This window comes from Hippoglossus stenolepis, chromosome 6, assembly GCF_022539355.2.
Source record: "Hippoglossus stenolepis isolate QCI-W04-F060 chromosome 6, HSTE1.2, whole genome shotgun sequence".
NCBI classification, from domain to species: Eukaryota; Metazoa; Chordata; class Actinopteri; order Pleuronectiformes; family Pleuronectidae; genus Hippoglossus; species Hippoglossus stenolepis.
The window spans coordinates 5,550,156-5,571,692 of record NC_061488.1 but is presented as its reverse complement, the minus strand read 5'-3'; the positions used below and the strand labels follow the sequence as shown (position 1 = coordinate 5,571,692).

The window sequence follows — 21,537 nt, the reverse complement described above, 5'->3', positions numbered from 1 at the left end:
GAAACATTAAAAGCACAAGAGTGAGCAAGTTCAATATGAGATAACATAACTGGAATCTGATGTTATCATCGGATGCTGAAAACCTCTCAGGGCCAAACAACAGCTTCAGTGAAACTTCCACCAGCCTCTTCTGAAGCTCGTCTATCTCCAGCTGTTGGGGCTGTTTTCTCACTCGCTGCTTCCAAAGCTGACGGCTCCGGTTTTGCTTCGTAATCCTGAAACTGACGCAACAATTCCACATCAAATCTCTTCCTCTGATTCTTCCTCTGGTCGTTGTGTTGTCTCCCACACATTTGGCTGGAGGCAGGGAGTAAACGTTCCAGGCGAACAGCACAGGCACTGTCCCCTTTCTATTACAACTTTATTCTCATAAAACGATGCCTTTATTCTCGAAATGTGAAATTTTTTCCCCATCATTGTGGCCCTAATACTCCATCCTACATTATAATCCAAGGCCTGAGAGGAGATTTTATTGAACAAAGTAATTTAATATAAAAACTAGATGGGCAGTCAGAGGGCATAAGTAATATAAAGCTTAATAAAAGACAAATAACCAAACGTAGAAGGAAATATTACCCCCTTGGTGAAGTTAAAATATTCCCGTTGCTGACCAGCAGTTACTTCATCATTTCAGTTGTGCAACAAAACCTGAGAGACATTTCAGACTTTGCACAATACTGCCACCCACAGTAAGAACAGGTGAACTGTAAACTTCTCATAAACACTACTCTGAACCTGCCAACAGAAAATATCACACACCAGGCATTGGACCGAAAAGGCTCTTTATTAGATCACGTACACTTTGTCAAAAATGACTGTACACAGCATTGTACACCAGTGAAACACAGAACGCAGGCTGCTTTGTGTTAAGTGTCGTACAGAGACGGCCAGCGTGAGGGATACGACTCAGTCTCGAACCGCCGTGGATGTTTGTCACGACCTTCTGTTTCCGTGCTGTTTGACGAAGATCTTCGGTGCACTCCATCCCTCTGGAGCCTTCTTCAGTCCGGCTCGCGTCCAAATCCTCCTCAGATCCTCCTCAAATCGTTTCTGTACAGGACAAAAGACACAGTCGGCCATGTTAAAGAGACAAACTCGTGTTCTGCTGGTTATGGAAAATTGTGTTTTCATGCAGAAGACTTCAAGACAAGAATTCTGCTCAAAATATTACCATTACTGGCCTTAATAATTCTAGAGAACAAACTCACCTGTTTCTTCCTTCCCCTGCTTTCCAGCACTCTCCTTTTCAAGAACTTAATCCGTTTCTGCAGCTTCCTGTATTTATGCCGATTCATCATCCGCCGCCTGATCTTCAGAACATTCTTACAACTGAGGGGCGTCGCCGAGCCCGTGTCGTCCTCCAAAACAGGGACAGAGATGGGGGGCAGCACCTTCTCCTCCAGCGGCTCTATGTCCTCCAGCGGCTGAGCGGACTCCAGCAGGGGAGGGAGGGAGTAGCGCAGGGAGAGCCAGCTCTCCAGAGGACTTACTGAAAGTTTACGTGGCACGAGGGCCTCGTCCAGTTCTGGCTCGAGCTGTGTCCATCGGGGAGGTGGTGTGTTGTCTGCTGCTGTCGAGTAGTTACTGAGATTCTGTCTCAGGGGGAGGAAGAGAGCAGGAAACACCGGCTGGACACATCGGTTCAGAAGGTCTCCATGGGAGTGAAGTGCACCTGGGTAAAAGGAAATGATGTAATCTTGAGTGTCATTACTTCCTGAGGAAATGAAGTGGAAGTAGACAGACGGACGGATGTTCACACTTACCAGTTCTACGTAATAGACTTAGACAGGGGACGACCTTTGAAGTAAACATTGTTGATGATCATCCAAGTAAAGTCATCAGGAATGAATTGACTGGTCACCTGTCCTGTGGACGTGAGCAAAGTACGGCAAGTTAGTCAAATAACAAATATATTAAAAGTAGCACTATGGGCCAGAGAGAACTTGGACTGTGTACTTGTATTATTGAAAGATAAGTTCTATATTTCTATCATCAGACAGTTAGGGTTAGGAATTTTTTAACTTAAGTACGAGTTAAAAGATGAATCCATTCATCCATCTCCTGCCAAGTTAAGAAAGATCGATCCAGGGTCCCACTGTCCAGACACACTCTGCAGTTACTCCTGGCCAGATGACAGTGTATTTAGTTTCTGTGTGTCCTGGATCTACCCTGGAGCCTTCACCTAGCTGTACGCGTCTGAAGAAGCATCATGATCTGCTTGTACCTTATCTGGCTCCTTTTAAGGCGGAGGTGCAGTGGCTCTAGTATAATCTCCTTAGAATAACACTTACATAAACCTTGTATGTGTGGGAAATTGCAACAACCTTGTAATCAATCAATTATGAATCAGTGCTGGTCTTAATAAGTGGATAAACAGATTGGTTATTGACAGACAGAAAATCCAAATGACTTCGTTTCCAGCTAAAACATGAAGTTGTTGTTAGAAGAATATTGTCTTCCGCTGTGGGAAACTCTCACATGATTTAATTCACAATAAAAACAAGACACTGAACATGACTGTCAGCTGCATCCACACTGTGAGCTAACTCCCTCGGTGAGATGTTAGCCGATGTTAGCAGCTGACCGGCTGCTACATATTTAATTAAACACGTTAACAGCCATTAAATCCACACACGTCACACGGAGGACGACCAAATACAAACATTCAAGAAACGTTGTAGTTTCCTCCAAAGTCACAGAGAGGTAATTCTTGGGTTGTTGCTAATGCTAACTAGCAATGTAGCTGCGCTCTGGACGTGAAAGTCGAGATATTATGGCTACACAAACTAAACGTACGAATGTTTCTGATAAAAACAACGCGGCAACATGAATAAAGTATAAATGTTGTTGTATCTAAACTGTGTTAAGTTACCGGTTATAACTGTGACCGAGATCCTCCTCTTCAATGTGACTTCAGGAGCCCACTTCCGGCCGGTGCGACTCTTATTTACTGCGTTTCCTGTTTCTCAGTGAGGAGAAAGGTTCCGCAGGAGCAGACAAATAAAAGCTGAGCAATTGGAGAAGATTTGGTTTGATTTGATTTGATTTGATTTGATTTGATTTGATTTGATTTGATTTGATTTATTATTATTATTATTATTATTATTATTATTATTATTATTATTAGTAGTAGTAGTAGTAGTAGTAGTAGTAGTAGTAGTATTTTTATTATTATAAATTGCAGTAAAGCTACATAATAATTATAATAATAATGATACAAATTAGAATAATAATAATGATACAAATTAGAATAATAATGCTTATTATTGTGATTATTAATATCATAATAACAACAATAAAAATAATACGAACAATAATAATAATTATAATAATAAGTAAATTCTTCTTCTTCTTAATATTATTATTAATATCATTATCCTTATCATTATCTTTCTTATTCTTATTGTTATCATTCATATTCTTCTTATTATAATTTGTATCATTCTTCTTTTTATGTAGTTTTGCTGCAATTTATTTAGCTTATACTTTTCATAACTGACAGTACAGTCTATGTGTGGATCTGTGCTTAGCAACATACAGCAGAGCGGCTGAGAGCTTTACTGACTCCACTGGAGGGCAGTAACAATCTAAGTAGTGATGGTAGGTCTGCAAACGAACCATTAACTTCTAACATGTCCATGTAACAGACCATCGGTTTGATTCAGCCAAGATGTGTGTCCTCAGTTTGCCTGAAGACGGCTCAGCAGTGAAATACAGATAGAATAAATAATACAGAGGACCTCTGGGAGAGCCTGAACAGAAATACTTACTTTAACCAATGCGCAGGTCATGAGTTTCCGGCCCTTATCAGCATAAATCAGAACATTCCACAGTATTCAGGAAAGAGCAGAAACAAGAATATGTCATGTCTTGTGTTTTTCTTATCAAATTGTAAAAGTGTGTCTCTGTGTTTTGGGAGCAGATGCATTTGAAAAGCAATGATTTTGAGTTTTATTTTTCTCTTGACTCATTAAAACTGAATATGTTTCTTTTTTCAATTTGGCACAGTTGCATAACCAGGGAAGCCTCTACTTTTAGATTGCTCTAGTTTTACATACTTGTGGGGAGCCACATCAAATCATTTATTCATGGGGCTTTCTCTCCTCGCTCTCGTTAAGTTGGCGGGAAAGGGAACAGCTACAGTATGTAGGCATTTCACAGCAGGGATTTTCTCTATGTGGGATTCAAAATACTGCATCTGTGTGCAAAACACATAAACAAGGGATACTGACAAAATTAAGCTCTAGAAATAAGGAATGCGTTTGCAGGCTGTTAATGTTGTTTAGGCATTTATTTACAATAAAACAACACCACAACATTCATTTCATTGTAAATCCTGCTGCCTCTTCACTATCTATACTTACACCACAGGTCTGTGGTGACAAGGCAACTTTAAATGTCCAGCAGGATATACCGTGAGATTTTTCCCTTTTACAGAACAATCTGAAAAGCTTTTAAAATAATTTTATTCTACAAAATCTTCTCAAAAGAATATTCAAATTTAAGTGTATGAGAAAAAAAACAACAACAATAAACTGTTAACTTGGCAGTTATTTGGAGGTGTTGGTCAATCCCATCTGAAATCAATGATCTATACATTATACACTATGTACTCCAACTAAATATTTACAAAATCAGTAGTTGTACTCTGAGTTATTTTCTCTCAAGCAAATAAATATTCACCATTTCATTTGAATTGCATTGAAAATGTATCGCGTGCTGAAACAGATCTGACCCCTGAAATACACAGAACTTTACAGATGACAACATTATATTTTACTCCAGAGCAACACATACAGAATAAATTATATGTCAGGATGCTGCGTGTAGTCACCATAGAGGTACAGAAGAACAGATGTACGCCATAAATGCCACTTCAATAGGAACCAAATCAATAAATAAAAGCATATTAGAGGAGAAAATGTAGAGACTCGTCTCCACAGCAGCAAACACGACGGACAAAGCAGTTTAATCAGTCATTGATGGATACATCCATATATTAGCAGACTATACACACAGCACTGGTGCATTGCACCATCATTATTTATCTAGAGAAACCAGTGTGTTTAAAAATGATTCTGAACATATTTGTTTTCATCTTAATCTAATACTGCCGTCCCATTATGGCTGCAGAACGTGAGTCAGAGAAGGGAGGTAAAAATAAATCGGAGGGACACAGACATTGCATGTTGAAGTTTTAAGGCCATTTCATTTAATTCGTGATACATTTCTTTCTTTACTGTGACTCGTGGTGTTAAGTTTAAACTTGGAGTTTTGGGGCAGGAGAGGAAAGAGAATCATTACTTTGCTCCAACGATCTATGTGGATTTTATCTAGAAAATACTCACATTTAACAGCATCCATCAGAAAGATTCTACATCACATGGGATATTTTGTTATAAAACACTCATCTTTGATGCTGAATATTTGGTATTATTTATATATTAGAGGTCTTTACTGAGCCGGAGCGTTTGCAGAGATCGTCTCTATGTTGCAGAAGAAGTCCTTTCCATCATGACAACAGATCAGTGGCACTGTCTTTACCCTGTATAGCCAGCACATTGAGGCTTTAACAAGACAAACTAAACCCAAGTCATATCTTTTATAAATAAAACAATAACACTCGAAAATGAAATGTCCGCACTCGAAAATAAAAACTAAAAACATACAACTAGGCAACAGTTGTGTGAACAGGCAAAGAAAAGAGTGGAAGGAAACAACACTGTGCAAAAGCTGGCCCCTCGTTGTGCGTCGTCCTCTCCCAGTGTCCTCCTCCAGGTTTCTGGATTTCTGTGCCCTGTCACTCACTGAGAAGAGGGCAAGGCCAGAATCCACCTGCGTCCTCTCCTACGTCTCCTCTTCCTCATCTTCCTCCTTCTCATCTCTGCTCATGGCGAACGCCTGCACTTGTCTCATCTCCCCGAGGGGCTGTGACTTATGGGAGGGCTTTGGGAAGAAGAGAAAAACACATGTTCATTAGAACTAAAACTCTCTGGAGAATGTGATATATTCAGTAATCTTGATAAGTCTTATAATTACGACACTTAAATCACCTGTATTTACAGTTTAAGTCTACAAGCAGCATTTGGTTTGGTATCATTTAACTGTATATCAAGTCTCTGGTCCATTTGTCCCTTGTTTGACCCCTGAGAAGGGTATTTGAGGAAGGTCTAACCTGAAGATGGAGATCCAGGACACAACCGGATGTGCGGAGCTAACAGTTCTGCACACAGAGATGCACAAACAGCGATAAAACACCAACGGAGCAGAGCTACACATTAGCACACGTAAAGCATTACAGCACCACAGGGCAGTAAACCAGAGATACAGTAACACAGCGTCAGTGCAGCTCCTTCACTCTGAGTGTAAAACCAAACTGGTCAGTTCAATCAAAGAGTATAAAACGTTTTAATGCCAGTTTGCATCGAGCATCAAGAGAAAAAAGGATTTTGGAGGTGTAGGAAGTTATGGTTCTGTTCTCTGCAGGATGGGTAGTGACTAACCGATGAGGACTGATGATCGTGCGGTCGCTCCAGTTTGATTCGGATGTCTGTCCCCTTCCCTCGATCAGGTTTACCAGGCCCTGGAGGACAAGTCAAAACTGTGTGTTGTCCAACTCTGCTCCAGTAACTTAACCACTATGCTTTAATCAACACAACAAACATTCTCAGTTGTTCTTTTTCTAACCGGATTTTAGTAAAAAAGCACTTTGTCAAAAGTGATGATTTGTATGGATTGTAGTCTATGGGTCACATGACCGTATATAAGTACGGACGCAGGAAACCGCCTCACACACCATCCTGATAAAGTTGAGACATTTAAACACATCTGGTGAGCTGGAGGAGAGTTTTTTTTTAAACTGTTTAAACCTTTTAAACATTTTAACCTTGGATTGAAGCTCAGACTGGTCTGCACCTCGCTGTGTGTGTATTCTTACATCAGAAATAAAGTGAAGCATGTCTTGTTTGTCAGTTAAACAATAGAATTGACCGATATGAGCCTTATCGCTATTGGCATTTTAAACTTTCACTTTACAAAACAAACAAAGCAGGAAAGATATGCCTTTATTTTTAGATTTTATGGGGAAAAAAAGTTTATTTCCTAAATTGTAGTTCTATATGTTTGTGTTTTCTTTTTATTAATTGTTAAACTGTAAAATATTAAGCCTCAATTCTGTTTCTGTATTGACCTTGATAAATCGGTATCAGAAAGTCTTCACTCCCTAATATCAGTATCAGCACGGACCTCCCTCTCCTTTGGCCTCTCACATATTCTCTGTTCATTTCCTCATACCAGTCATGAATATTGAAACAGCTAAGATACTGACTAATGTTGGAAGGAATCCAGTCATACTGATAAAATGATATGTCAGTTTTTGATTTTTCTATAGTGCACCGAGACATTTTCACTTCTACTACTTCTACTACTACTAACTCTACTTACTCTATGTTATTCCTCTACAGCCTGACTAGTATCCTGTGACCTCATGGTTTGTGACAACTTGCCGGACCTGCCTCTCCATCTCTCTCACCTGGGGAGCTCGCACGACTGTTGGTGCTGGTGCTGCTCATGCTGTCCTCCAGCCAATTGGTGTAGGAGAAGGAGTCTCGCTTGTGCGGCGTCCCCGCAGACGACACACTCTCCTGTGGAGCGGAGAGCGAAGCACGCGTGTTTGACTTGAAGACAAACAGCTCAAAAGACAAATGATTGTGTTGTCTCACAGGGGACACGGATCGATCGCTCACCAGGCCTGTGTCGTAGTCCTCCGTGGCGTCGTTCTCCTCTACCACACTGGCAAAGCTACTAGCGTTGGAGGAGGAGCGGGAGAGGTCGTGACCCTCAGGGATGGATGGGGCCCTGCCACCGAGACAAGAACTACACCCTGGGTTAACCACTCTCCAGATCAGCCCAACCTGATTCTATCTCATAAGATATCGTCATTCAACATGCTGCTGCAGTGGAGGATAATCCAGCCGTTACATAAACACATGATCAATGTATCCAACGTGATGTGGTCGTAACCTTTCTATCATACACACCTGTTCTTGGCGGTCGTGAGCGCTTCAGGGGAGCTCTGATTGGATGAATTGTCCGATTTGGGGTCTTGAGAGACGTGGCCACTGTCGGGGGTCTTCTGGGTATTTGGGGAGTTTTCTCTACTGAAACCAAAGACGTATAAATAAATTTAGAAAACAAGGACAAAATCGATAAATGTGCAAAATTAAAAGACGATAAAAATATGAACTCTAGTTCCAAGGCTTTGATTACACAGGATATCAGAGGGATAAATTATAAATACAGCAGGAATATGCAGGTGACTTCTCTCACCTCTTCTCCTGGACTTCTTGGATGTTTTCAATACCGATGGCGCTGCTTCTCCTGGAGCTAAAATGACCTGATTTCTTCCTGGTCGGGCTTTTCCCCGGGATTATCAACGACTGCCGAGGAGAGAAGAGAGGCTGTCAGAGTCAAAGATAAAATACGTCTAATACGTTCAATATCTTAGAGCAGCATTGAACTAATCTCAGGAGTTTATCAATCTATTCCTCTATCACTGAGTGACACTAATTGTTACTTTGACAGAACCCCTTAAAAATGCATTAATGTATTTCTTTACTTCAAAAACACATGTCAGTCTGACGTATGGGGCTGAGCACTAACGCTGCAGCCTTCCAGTTGTTACCATGATGAAAAGAAATGTTAAAATATGCACTTAGCAGCTTAATGTCAAGCCCTGGTGCCAGTCTTCCAGCCAGAGCAGAGCGCAGTAAAGTGGGAGATGAAAGATGGATTTAAAGGCTCCGGGGCCTTCCACTAAATATGCTTTCTCAGTGATTGCTTTGTTCATTCAATCTCGCTCTTTAAAGCTCTGAAAATAAGAACTTGAAAAAAAAGGCTTTTTATACGACGTGGCTTCAAAGAACAAGGTGGAGGGGTCTTTTTTTTTTCATAATGTGTCTGTATGTATTTTTTAACAAATGTAGAACTAAGCATACTGGATTAAAATGCAGAGTATTGACAGAAAAGACAATAGAAGGTGGGCAAATACTGCACTAAGTACAGGAAAGAATAAAAAAAAACAGAATTGAGTCTAGGGTGAAGCCTTCAGAAATGACTTTGTGCTCTTAATGATTTACTGCAGATGTTTTCTACACAGTATGTATGCAAATAACCCAAAAATGTAATAATCAATGTGAAAATGTGGATAATAATATCTATATCTGCTTTTCTTTTATCACAGATTTACATGTAACACATCCTATCTGCAGCACAAAATCCATATCATGTTGACCAGCATGATCGAAACATGTGGATAAAAAGTGTTTGACCGTGATGCAGACAAAAAAAAAGAGAAGCAAATAGGACGAGAGAGAGAGAGAGAGAAGTTAGAATTGGACATGAACCTCTTCTACTGTTCCTATCCCTATGGCACTGCCTCGACGTCCATATTTACTGGGACTTTTGCCTGGGACAAGCAACGACTGAGCCACACAGGGGAGAGAGAGAGAAGGAGAGAGAGAGAGAGAGAGATGATGATAGACAACAAAAGGGGGAGGGGGAGGGAGAGAAAACGTGAGATACAAATACATATGCGATTTTATGCAGTTAAGTCATGTCACGTTCAAAACCAAGTACAAAGCACATGTTAATTGGAGAACACAAAGGAGGGAGATAATCTGGCTCCATAGGTAAAAACACAGGCAGCTGAACGGGAGAGAGACACGATGAGCCAGTTATAGCATGTGAGTCATACGCCCGTTAGACAGAGGGAGGATGAAGCAGAGACAAAAACAACAGCGGAGGACATACAACATGTTATTCATCAGGTTTCACATCAAGACAGCAGGGTTATGAGCAGAAGCAGGCGACACTTGTATTCATTATTAAAGCTGCTGGGTTAATAGAAATGATTCGTTATTTTGGAAGGAAATAGACTGAAAATCCTGTTCGGTGCCTAAAAGAGAGAAATGGTATTTTTAATTGTGATTTAAACATCAATACATATCAGAGAATATCCATAAGATGCCAGATGCTGTTGAGTGAAAACCTTCTAACTGTAAAGGTGAAAATGTTTTCTGAACAAATTGAATAAAAATGTTGGTTTTCCCCTGATGAGAGAAATATTCATTTATTCATAATACTGATTAAAAAACGGTGTGATCACACAGTGGGCTGGCATGCACACTACACATGTTTACACACACACACACACACACACACACACACCCACACAGACACACACAAACTTCCAAGATGTTGTCACTTTCCCAATATGTCCTCACTCCGTATGCTCAGAATAGTCCTCACAAAGATATAAGTAAAAACACACACACACACACACATTGACGCACACTCAACCTACATTCATTAGAAGTCAAGAGCACACTTTTAAAAATGCAGATGCAGGGGGAATTTAAATAATGAGAACACAAGTGAAAACAGTAAATATTAGATGCAGCTTCAACCCAGGATAGAAATTCACCTTGTGCCACTTCTACTAGTGTCACTCGACTTCGTGGTAGCAGACAATGTGGAACCGTTGCAGAGAATCAAGTTTAAGGCCCGAGCGTAATCGCTCCACTGGACCGAGTGTGCGACCTTTTTCTGTGAGACGTTAGTGCAGCAGGCAAGTGAGGGAAGAGGGGGGGGATGAACTCTAGTAGAGTCGCTGCGGGGGAAGTAGAGGAAGCGAGACTCGCCTCACTCCAGACCAGCAGGAGTGGGACTGTACTTACTATCCCTGGGAATTTGGGGCTCTCTGCGGGGTTGTGGGTTAAGCTGCCGCTCAGGCTAGTGGAGAATGTGTGCGGCTTCTTGAGAGTAAGACCCATGGCGTCCATAGAGTGGCTCCTGCTGCGGATCACCCGCTACAGAGAGAGACGGGGAGGGGGAGATACATTCAGATGGCGCTGACCCCTGTGACCCCTCTGCATGGCTGTACGGAGATACAGACCCAGACGAGCCCCGGGGTCGTCCCTGAACACTGACCACTGCAGGCAGAGAGCACTGACCTGATGCTAATCCTGACAGACAAGGAAGCGACAGAGAACACTGCTAAGCTTTGGTGCCCGAGGGGGGGGGGATCAGATGAGTCATAATGTTTAGGTGGTAAGAGAAGAGAGGGGAGGCAGAAGGGCCAAGTGGCTCGCAGACGTCTGACCACACCGAGTTTAAACACAGCCAGGAGAAGTTTAAAAGCCCAGTTCACCTCTTTGCAGGCGTGCAACACAGTGGAGAGTTAGAGGCATCGGAAGGAGAAAGAAAACAGCTCTCTTTGATGTGAGGACAGAATTATATTAACAAATACCCAGTGACTGAACAGAGGAGCATGCACAGAAGCACCAAAGAGCTAGAAAACATGGAAAGCCAATAGAGGTGTGTAGGACAGAGCAGGACAGAGCAGCAGAGCGTCTCTACATTCAGATTAACAGATGTTGAGGAGGTAAATCTCTTGGAGCCTGCAGCATAGAGACAAGAACAATCCTGAAAGACTAGCAGTTACATCCACAGAAGAAACACCTGAGAACTTGTACAAATCATGATCACTTTAAAGTTTTTTACGTTTTACTATCTGTGCAGGTTTGACATTTCTTGGAAAATATACTTTTTTGCTTTCATGCTGAGCGTTAGATGAGAAAATTGGGTGTGAATGGGTGAATCTGATTTGTAATTTTAAGGTTTTTAGGGCTAGAGGACGTGCTCCAATTGTTGGGGGAAGCAAAGCTCATGCCAGGGAGCTGGAGAGGAAGCAATGCGGATTCCGACCTGGGCGTGGAACAGTTGACCCTCTTTTAACTACGAGTTTTGTGGACTTGTAAAAAGCATGACGGAGACACCATGGAAACCAAGATCATGCTGGAGATGTAATATATCTCATCTGGCCTGGACGGCCCCAGGAGGAGATGGAAACGGGGAAGAAGGATATCTGTACCTGCTGCCACCCCATCTCCAGATGCATTAAAGAATGGATGGATGGATGCTGCACTAAGCAAAGTGGCTGCAGGCTGTAGCTTAATATTTAAAGGACAGACATTAAATCAATCTTCTCATGTAACGCTTGGCCCGAAAGAAAGAATTCCAAAATATTGAACAAGACTGAGATTGACCTGAACTTCCTAAGTCTATAAAGAAAGTCTATGAACAAAACATTGCTCCTGTCTTAGTGCTGGGGTAAATAAAGCATTTAAATCTATGCTGAGGACTATGTTCTACACATTTTAGCTTCTCAAGCCTTTGCCATTGAAGCAGAAATTGAAGCCCCGGCCTCTGCTGCCGCGTCTCCAGTTACCTTGAAGGACTCGAAGAATCCCCCTCCTCCCCCACTCCCGTTTTCTAGTTTGTCGTCCTCTCCTCCGAGTCCCATCATGGCCTGGCTGTTCACATGAAGCTCCTCGTACAGCGTCTCTAACAAAGCCGACCGCGTCCGCTCCTTCCACAGAGAGGGACATGGAACAAAGGGGAATCAAAGGATGCTTCTCATGGTTCTGGACAGATGTGCAACATTACTGAATTCTTAAAAGACATTCTCGACAACTCACCTCTAATTTGGCAAATTTCTCAGCTTTGTAACAGGCATACTCTGCATTGATGAGCTTAGTAAAAAGGAATTCATGGAATTCAGGGCCCTAGGAGGAGAGGATTAGAGAGATTAGACATCAGGGTGACAACGAAAAAGATAATGAAAGTGCAGTGGCGAGAGGATGCAGTGATTCAGGTCTACAAGATGTTCTTTCTCTTACTTTTTTAAAGACAGCAGGGTTTGGGAGGGCCGGACCAAAGAAAGGTACGTCATCCCGTGCTGTCACTGACACCTGGGAATACAGAGAGAAGGGATGAAGTGGCATCATAATTTATATCATGAAGAAAAGTAAAGTAGAGGAAGATGGGAGAACAGGCCCACCTTGTAGAGAACATTGTTAGAACACGGGTTGACCACTTGGACCACGACGTAGCCATGGAGGAAGTTGGAGGCGATCATGTCTGGTACGAACGGAGTGTTCTCCTCTTGGAACACGATGGCCACGATATCGTTCCCTATGTGCCTCTTTCTCTGTAACTGCAACACAACGGAAACAAAGCAGCTTGAAAGAGTAATGACTGTGCATATGCTTCTCTACAAAACAGTGATATTTCAATGAAAGACTGTTCACATCAAACATTGGAAGACATGTTTGACTCTTGTTTGTTGCAGGTTTCTTCAGATATCTAAGTTTAGGATTTTTCAGAATATATTAAATTCTACGTGGAACTGAATCTCTTATGTTGTGTTTCCTGCCAATTCTTGACAAAGCCATGTTTAATTCCAAGAATACTTTATACTTCTTTAATACCAATGATGTCACAGTGCTTGCAAAATGGGTACATTTTCACAAAAGTTTAAAAATCCTGAGTTTATTTGTGTTTAAGAGGGAAGATGAACTGAAAATTGCTTTTAATAATGAGTACAGATGACACAAATTATAAATAACAACATAGAGGTGCTCGCTGCTCATTCTTCCCTCACCCTGCCACCAGCTGGAAGCATGTGAATTTGTGAAGAACCACCAGGGAGTGCTGTTTCCTCTAATGACAGCCTGATGGCCTCAACAGAGCCAGTGATCAAAGTCCCAATATAGACATTGCCTCATCTGTGTTTGTGCAACGCAGGAGAGCAAATGGTGAGCAATCCTGAGCTAATCAATCAGTATCTGCATGAATTGGTGAGACAGAGGAGGAGGAGGAGGAGGAGGAGGAGGAGTCCCCGGCTGCCTGAGCAGTGCAGTGCTGCAGCTCAGCTTTAAATCACCACAAGGGAGGACGGCTGTTCACATAAGCAGACAATAAGGCATAACATTTAAAGTGATTAATGTTGGCTACTGGAGTTTTTTTCTTTTTTCTTTTTGCAAATGTGTGCTGCGGCTGGGGAGGTGCATGCAAAGTACGGCGCTATAATACCCAGAGGGAACCAGTCTGACTGCTCGCTGTGAATCATGCAAGGTGTGTTCGTCTGGTTTTGTGTTACAGTACCTGCTGGGTGTCCCCCTCTGTGTAAGGCAGCTTTGTGGACACGTGGAACATGACCTCCTTGTTGCGGTAGTTGCAGTAGACAGATTCTGCGCCAGTCTGCCCATGAGTCACATCCAACCCTCCACGGAAGCTGCGAGCGCACAGACACAAGTGTAAACAGGACGTTCCCCCATCCTCACTGCAGTGGCATGAGCACCACTGCTGTATCCACGCTCATATAATGTAAACTGAAGTTGTTATTGAATGTATATGATATAAAATATGAACTGCCTCCGAACCACAGCGAGGTCCTCACCCTTTGAAGTTGTGCAGCTCGATTTTTTCTCCTAAAAACGCCAGGAACTCGACGAAGGCCGGACTCTCGTCACTGTTGCCAAACAGCTCTTCCTCTGAAGTCTGTAACCAGGGAGAAAGCTTCATAAACATCAAGGCTAAGAGAAGCAAATTATATTAGCAGCTACAAGTTAAAAAACACACATGGTTTGTACAGTACGCTCCAGTTTCAATGCCACTTATATCTGTCTTCAGGACGATGATTGTGAATGAAAACTGGCTGAAAGAGCAAAGATTTGCATGCTTCACCTGCAGCGATGGCACAGGGAGTATTTTATATAAGGTGTGTTCATAATGCAACAGATCATTAGGGTTAATAACAGGAAGCCGGTTTGTAAAGTGTGTCCCTTGTATGTTCGACACTCTTGTTCAAACACCACATTTGCATCCGAGACGACAGAGGTGGCTTCGATCAATTACAGCAGTAGATAACAGGAGCTTTAGAGATAGGCTTCAGGAAGGCTCGTGCAATAATGATCATCTGTGATGGAGAGTTGATTATCTATTGTCATAATGTGGAGTAGCGATACGGACAACAAAAGCCCGCCTCGGAACACGCAGACAGACAATGCCAAAGAACAAGCTGTTGCTTATCAAGTATTCCTGTTTTATTCCCGTCCCCACGTCTCACTCTCTCTGCTCAGCGCCCCCTCCTGAGTAGAAAACGTCCTGCGGGATGAGCAGAGGGCCCCTCGTGGCCTTCAGGAGATGGCCCCTTGGCTCATCCACAAACGTATTTAACAATGTAATTAAATTTCTGCAGGCTTTAAGGCATCGCCAGTGCAGATCTCTACACACGTAGGCCTCTACTTGAGGGTAAAGGGCCCTCAGCGAAGCATTCAACAGCTCTTCTGCCCCACACATTGTAAACAAGAGGGCTGTGATTGCTGCAGAAAATGAGAGAATGAGAGAGGAGTGCTGAAGACCACCACGGAGACTGGGCTCCTCTAAAAGCCATAATTAGGATTGAGGATGACTGAGAGTAATCAGTTTTCTTAGGAGAAAGCAGTAATTACAACGTATAGTACATGCTGATCGTTCCTGGGCTGAATACAATGATTATGAAGGATTCACGAGCTTCTGCAGAACCATCTAAAAACAATATATAATTCCCGTTGGCGTTGGAGCTTACCTGTCCGAACTTCTGATAGACGACACCAAATTTGAAATTGTTGTTTATCACATGTTCATCAAAGGTGACGATTAGTCGTGAAGCCTGTGAATAAATATAGATACAATGAGAAAATCCACGTTCTGTGCAAAGTTAGATAAATTATGACAATAACTTCCATATTTATGATGTTTTTAATGTGGAATTCCCTTTTTTCGTTTCCTTGAACTGTGTTTGTGGGGCTGGAAATTACACAAACCAAACCAGATCTTACTTTTGGATAAAGGACTGGAAAAAAGCGATCCACGTTGACGTCTTCACAGACGAGCTAGGATTAAAAAACAGAAACAGGTCAGATTGTGCTTCGACACAGTCACAACAGACAATTCTCTGCGTAACGAAAAAACATGGGCCTGTCCTCACCTTGGCCATTTGGACCACGTTGGGAAACTCGGTCAGACAGGAAATGGGAATCACATCGTGGTAGGTTTTCAGTTTGGTCCTGGTGGAGTCATAAAGCAATCAGAGTGAAATCCATATAATGTGAAGCGACATTTCTCCGAATTTATCGGAGAGGGAGAGAGATGATCCGATGTGGACCATCATCAAACTTCCCCGCCCTCTCCACCCACTCGCTGGCCTACATAGTCCATCTGTTACTCTGCTGTTGACACTCTCCCGCTTTATGACTCTTACGATTGCACCCCGTGCCGGGAGAAAGTGTTTATCCAGTACATTTTAGGACTGCATCTATTTCTCAATGGGCGTGAAAGCCTGAACGTTTATTACTTCAGCTGCAGATGTGCAAATTTCAGGTGTAAAGATTTAGATTTTCATTTTTTAACAATGTACAGCAACTCAATCATCTACTAATTCCAGCAATCTCTGTCCTTCTCCATGAGGCTCACAAGAACCGTTTGGGTGGCTGTGGCTCAGGGGTTAGAGCGGGTTGCCCCTCTAACCAGAGGGTCGACAGTTTGATCCCAGCCTTCCCCCATTAAGCATGCTGTAGTTTCCCTGGGCGATAGACAAAGTGCTGCCTATAGATGCACAGTATGAACGTGTGTGTGAATGTGTGAAAAACCTGTACTGTAAAGAAGTGAGTGTTCCTCAAGACTAGAAAAGTGCTATATAAATACAGACCTCGTTAAAGTGCAGTGTGAGGTGAACAGCATCTCCACCGGCCGAGCAAGCAGCCCAAACAGGGAGGCTATAAGAACAGGCACTGGCTGCAGAATGAGAGTTACCTGAGCATGAGCCGGAGATGTTCCTGGTCACCGATCACATCGTACTTCAGGGAGAACACCAGATGTCCGAGGGCACCGTCCACTGAGTAGTAATCAAAGTGTTCCTGAGGGCACAGGGCACGGACACGGCACATTAGTATCTGTCATAAGCAGACACAGGACACATGTGCAAGCGCTCTGGTCATTACACGTTTCCAATCTCTGCTCCTTTTCTTCTGCTCCTGCTCCTCTAATACAGGCAGATCAAACTTGTTCATGTTGTGTGTGTGTGTGTGTGTGTGTGTGTGTGTGTGTGTGTGTGTGTGTGTGTGTGTGTGTGTGTGTGTGTGTGTGTGTGTGTGTGTGTGAGAGAGAGAGAGAGAACAGGTGGCAAAGCCTAATGTATCTTCATTAGCGGCAGTGTATGAGGTGCCAAACAGGGAGGCTGGTTCCTGTCGGAGGTTTTCTCTGCTGGGATTAGCTTATTGCTTATTCGTTTCATTACTGTAATGAGCAAGAAGTGAAATTGATTGTCAAATATTCTATGACAGCAATTAGGCTCATTTGAGGAGGAAAGGGAGTTGTTGTACTGGGAATATTCATTCAGTTTAACTGCAGTAAAATCACTTAGCAAGCACCTTACAAAAACAGAGAGATGTGAATTTAAAAACAAATAAAGATAATAATTTTATCGCAAGCATTTATTGCAAGCGTTAAAATGTACATGGAAAAAATTATGGGCTGTTGAAAATGCGAAAATATACAAGTGAAGCTATGGTTGAAGATGGATGAAGATCTATAAAGAGGAAGCTTATGGAACATTCAATTATTTTATCACAGCAATGAAACAAGTTGAATTTAATTTAGCAGTGTTGTTTTAACAGTTAATTGTTTGCTCTTTCAAGTATTTAATCTACATTAAGGCCAAACTCTGCACAAAGTCTCTAACCTTGCCCAGGAAGTGTTTCCGGAAGAGCATGGCCTTCGTGTTACACTCCAGCTTGGTGCGGGTGTTCGGGGACAGCGGCTGCGCCTGCGCCGTGTCCACGCGGTCGCTCAGCTCATGGTTGTTCCCCTCGATCCAAAATCCCCCAAACTGGGGCAGGAGGATGAGGGGAAAGGGTCTTCTTCTGCCCAACACCTGCGCCGAAATGCAAAAAACAGTGAGTGGTACATAGAACGATGTGATCGTGAAGGTAATGTGAGGACAGCGAGAGCGAAAGTGATTGATCTGATGATGAAAAGTGTTTCTATACCTCATGGACACTTGGATACGGAATGTAGTCCTCCTCAGTCTGGAAAAATATCAAGAAATAAAAAAGATTTGTTTGTTTGTTCCACATCAAAGACTGAAAACAACCACATGGTCCAACTCTATAATCCCCAAGGACAGAGTGCCAGAATAAATTAACTGTTACGCAATGAAAGTCAGTTTAGCAGCTAGTTATTGATGCATTATTGTCCATAAAAACATACGATAAATCCATATTAACCATTAATAGTCAATTAATAGTTTTAAATCCTGCACTAACATCATCCTGTCCTGACTATGTGCTTTTGAATCCTCACTAACTCTGACTAGCTGACTTGAGAGCATCTCACTGCGTTATGAATAATGCTGCCCTTAAGTCGTCGGCCTGTCTGGTAGAGCGAGATACGGCGGAGGAGCCGTGACACAACACCTGCACGGTGTGAATGCTGCTCCGTCTCGGCGTGGAGAGTCGTACCTTGAGCGGGGGAGGGAAGCTGCATCTCTGCTCATCCATCCTGTTGCCCTGCAAGAGAGGGAGAGTGAGACAGAGGGGGGGGTCACGCTCGGAGTGGAGGCCGTGCATTCAAGACACAAAAACCATTCACACACCAATTATTGATAAAAAATATAAACATAAAAATCTACACACACAGCAGTGCAGTAATCATGTTCTGAGCAGACTGGCAGAAAATGATCAACCTCGTTATATAATGACACAGTTTTTCTACGAGTTGTGCGGAAGGCAAAGTGGTAGAGGGACAGATGGAAAGATAAGGACAGAGATACATTACACACACACACAGGCAGCAGGGCCACTGACGGACCATTAGAGGATAATAAAGAGCAGGCATTTGGGAGTGACTGGAAAATCTGTTAGCTCACAGAGGATGTGTGGGAATAAAAAGATGCAGAGCTACATGACACCCGCGCAATAAAACCCACCGCTGGACCTGAGGTGTGAAAGAGGGTAAGTGATGCAGAGAAGGAGGTGCGGCGATACAATGAAGTAGCGCTGCATAAATAAAGGCCATAGTGATGGAGTCAAGGAAGACGACACATCATACGTGACATATTGTGTTGACTGTGGGAACAACACCGTCCTGCATGTGTCACATCCTATTCTGTGGACAGATATCGACCTCTGCCTGTAAACGATTACGTTTCCACTCCTGTCTGTGTGTGTCGAGAGGGTTTGTTAGTTAGTTTGGAAACAAGATTACACAAAGACGACTGACCGGATTCCCACAACACTCGGTGGAAGGATGCGGTACGGGCGGGGAAAGAACCCAGTAAATTTTGGTGCGAATCCCAGGGAATAACCCAGGTAACAGGCATATTTAAGAGAACTGATGAAGGTGAAATGTCTTGTAGCTGTGTGCCACTCTAGCTCTTCTCCTTTCCCAGTGATGCCAAAATAAACAGGTGACATAAGCTATAATGAGTGTAAGTGAATTAATAATTTCTGTAAACAATGGCCGGCCAGTGCGTTAATCGCAGACACACATGGAAAAAGCAATTAGGAGTTCTGATGTTTATTAGGAGCACATAATTAAAACAAACATCCTTACAAAGCCTGGAGAAACCAGGAGGTGAGATTATGAGTTTATACAGAGGCTGTTACAACCTGAATGTTAAGAGAGAAGTGTGAGGGACACACATGTAAACACTCTCCTCTAAAACCACCACACTCAGTATCCTTCTCGCGTGCAGAGAGATAAGTGTGGAGGGCTAGAAGAGGGTCAAAGTGCTGCAGAATTAGTCAGAGACACGTCGACTGGTTAGTTGCTTGGTGAGTAGAGTTTGAAGACCGGAGACAAAGGACAGAGATCAGCGATGATCGTCGTCTTACCTGCATCTTTTCAATCATTTCAAATAAATCTGGGCTCTGGGGAGAGGAGAGTGAGATGAAATGGTTTTGAGTTGAGTTTGTTGGTGCGACGGTTCATTTATCTTCCAGTTTGACTCTGACAGAGCACTTAGTGTCCGGAGCATCATCAAGATACATGTATTGACAGGAAAATACATTTTGTGTTGGTCGATTCTCATTGATCGGAGCCCAACACACCACACTGCTGTATGGATACAAATAATAAAACAGCTATTTTTGCAAGATCATAATATTTTCCCTTCATATGCTGGTTCTGTGGGATTTCTCCGGTTATGAAGACATGAAGATTGGGGTTCATTTAACTGGGGACTCTAAATTCACTGTATTTGTGAATGAGAGAGTGATTGGTTGTTTATTGTATAGTCCAGGTTGTCCCTCCGCCTCTCACCTCAGAGTCGGGATCAGCTCCAGCTCCCCCCCCCCATGACCCTCACTGGAGAAACGGTTAACATAATGGATGTTGAATTTTCATTTGACATTATCAAATTCAATATTTAGGAAAATATTGAAGAGGTATCGTTTCCCTTTGCCACAAAGACGCTTGAGCTTTTGATGACTAAGCAAGCAAAGTCAAATTATTACACCAAATTAAGATAAAAGCATTTTTTTGCTATTGCTATACAGAGAATGTACATTTTGTTGAAATTACACTTACACAGAGATCAACTAACACTACTACATGTAAGACATTTAATGAACAAGCTTATAAAACTTTTGGGTAATGGGGGTAAAGCTCTGTAAAAAGGTACAGTTAGCAATAATCACACATTTACATCACATGAACAGCTGGTACGGTCTGATATCCAGAACAGAAGTTATGTGATATTTTCTGTAGTCTCTTTCTGAAATGCCAATTTTTGTTTATCAGAAAATTAACAAAATAAAAAGTTGATAAAACAGCGGTAACTGTGTTTTCAGAGCTGTCGGTCACCTGGAGAGTTATGATTGATCGTTTAAAGTGTTGACCTATTTCTCAGCGCAGTAAATGTCTGTAAGTGGGTGAAGCACACTTCTTCTGTCAACTGTTCCCATTGAACACCGGCAAAGGTCAGACTTATCTGATTCAACATTTTATCAGATATCATCTCTTGCCTCTCCCTTGCTGCTCCTCAAGTCAAGTGTGACCGACCTGCGTTTCCATGTTAAACACTCACCTAATTCTTTCGGAGCCCAAACCACAGCTGTTGTGTCCTTTGAATGTCCTCGTGCAAAACGTGGACGCATGCTTTTGCCATGACTGTGACTGTAAGTACTGCAGAAGTCTATGAATGACAGGAGTCCACAGGTGCATGAGTCTGAAGGGGGTCAGCCAGTGGAGCCTGAAATACTGTAATTCTGTCCTCACTTTGTGTGCAGAGCAATTGTGTGAGTAAAGTCCTCCGCCATGTGCAAACAGCAGTCGGCCACAATCCCTGAAGGTAAACAGCCCCGGCTTCAACAACATTAACCAGAGATTAGAACAAAAGGAGCTGTTGTTGAGCCTCATATTATCTTTGGTCTTAAAACAAAACGCACATTAGACATAACACTGTGTGTCCATGCCCCGAAGGCATGGGAGTGTGTGACCAAATCTTGAAATGGTATACGTTTCTTTACACTCCAGGCAAACACCTGATACTAGAACTAGAAATGTTTCCCCACTCAAACACACGTATTTCCTCAGCTCATAAAGAACCACTATGTATGACCTTGCAGGTTTTTGCACCAGCAGCATTCATTT

The 21,537-nt window shown here is 42.6% G+C and overlaps 2 protein-coding genes across 25 annotated transcripts in view; both read right to left on the bottom strand.

The window, feature by feature from the left end:
- Nucleotides 1–768: 768 nt before the first annotated feature.
- On the bottom strand, nt 769–2,969 carry aurkaip1 (aurora kinase A interacting protein 1). Its single transcript, XM_035160432.2, has 4 exons — nt 2,873–2,969; nt 1,764–1,866; nt 1,209–1,672; nt 769–1,050 (listed from the first exon to the last, which is right to left on the bottom strand). The coding sequence occupies exons 2-4, from the start codon at nt 1,810–1,812 to the stop codon at nt 934–936; spliced, it is 630 nt and encodes a 209-aa protein (XP_035016323.1). The 5' UTR covers nt 1,813–1,866; nt 2,873–2,969; the 3' UTR covers nt 769–933.
- Nucleotides 2,970–4,276: 1,307 nt separating this feature from the next.
- LOC118110985 (rap1 GTPase-activating protein 1-like) overlaps nt 4,277–21,537 on the bottom strand; it is a 41,919-nt gene continuing 24,658 nt past the window's right edge. For 7 of the 24 annotated variants that reach the window (XM_047340088.1, XM_047340102.1, XM_047340093.1 and 4 more), the window contains 22 exons: nt 19,779–19,814; nt 18,405–18,452; nt 17,934–17,972; nt 17,627–17,818; nt 16,699–16,802; nt 15,875–15,953; nt 15,726–15,779; nt 15,473–15,556; nt 14,303–14,403; nt 14,008–14,137; nt 12,902–13,057; nt 12,741–12,812; nt 12,540–12,626; nt 12,290–12,430; nt 10,737–10,868; nt 9,405–9,482; nt 8,329–8,438; nt 8,040–8,159; nt 7,746–7,875; nt 7,532–7,643; nt 6,504–6,601; nt 4,277–5,946 (listed from right to left, as the gene is read on the bottom strand). In XM_047340088.1, coding sequence (XP_047196044.1) covers nt 5,848–5,946; nt 6,504–6,601; nt 7,532–7,643; nt 7,746–7,875; nt 8,040–8,159; nt 8,329–8,438; nt 9,405–9,482; nt 10,737–10,868; nt 12,290–12,430; nt 12,540–12,626; nt 12,741–12,812; nt 12,902–13,057; nt 14,008–14,137; nt 14,303–14,403; nt 15,473–15,556; nt 15,726–15,779; nt 15,875–15,953; nt 16,699–16,802; nt 17,627–17,818; nt 17,934–17,972; nt 18,405–18,452; nt 19,779–19,814 — 2,202 coding nt within the window. In that variant the 3' untranslated portion in view covers nt 4,277–5,847. Of the gene's footprint in view, nt 5,947–6,175; nt 6,224–6,503; nt 6,602–7,531; nt 7,644–7,745; nt 7,876–8,039; nt 8,160–8,328; nt 8,439–9,404; nt 9,483–10,736; nt 10,869–12,289; nt 12,431–12,539; nt 12,627–12,740; nt 12,813–12,901; nt 13,058–14,007; nt 14,138–14,302; nt 14,404–15,472; nt 15,557–15,725; nt 15,780–15,874; nt 15,954–16,698; nt 16,803–17,626; nt 17,819–17,933; nt 17,973–18,404; nt 18,453–19,778; nt 19,815–21,537 lie in introns of all 24 variants that reach the window. The other 17 variants (XM_047340092.1, XM_047340095.1, XM_047340091.1 and 14 more) reach the window with 12 other exon arrangements.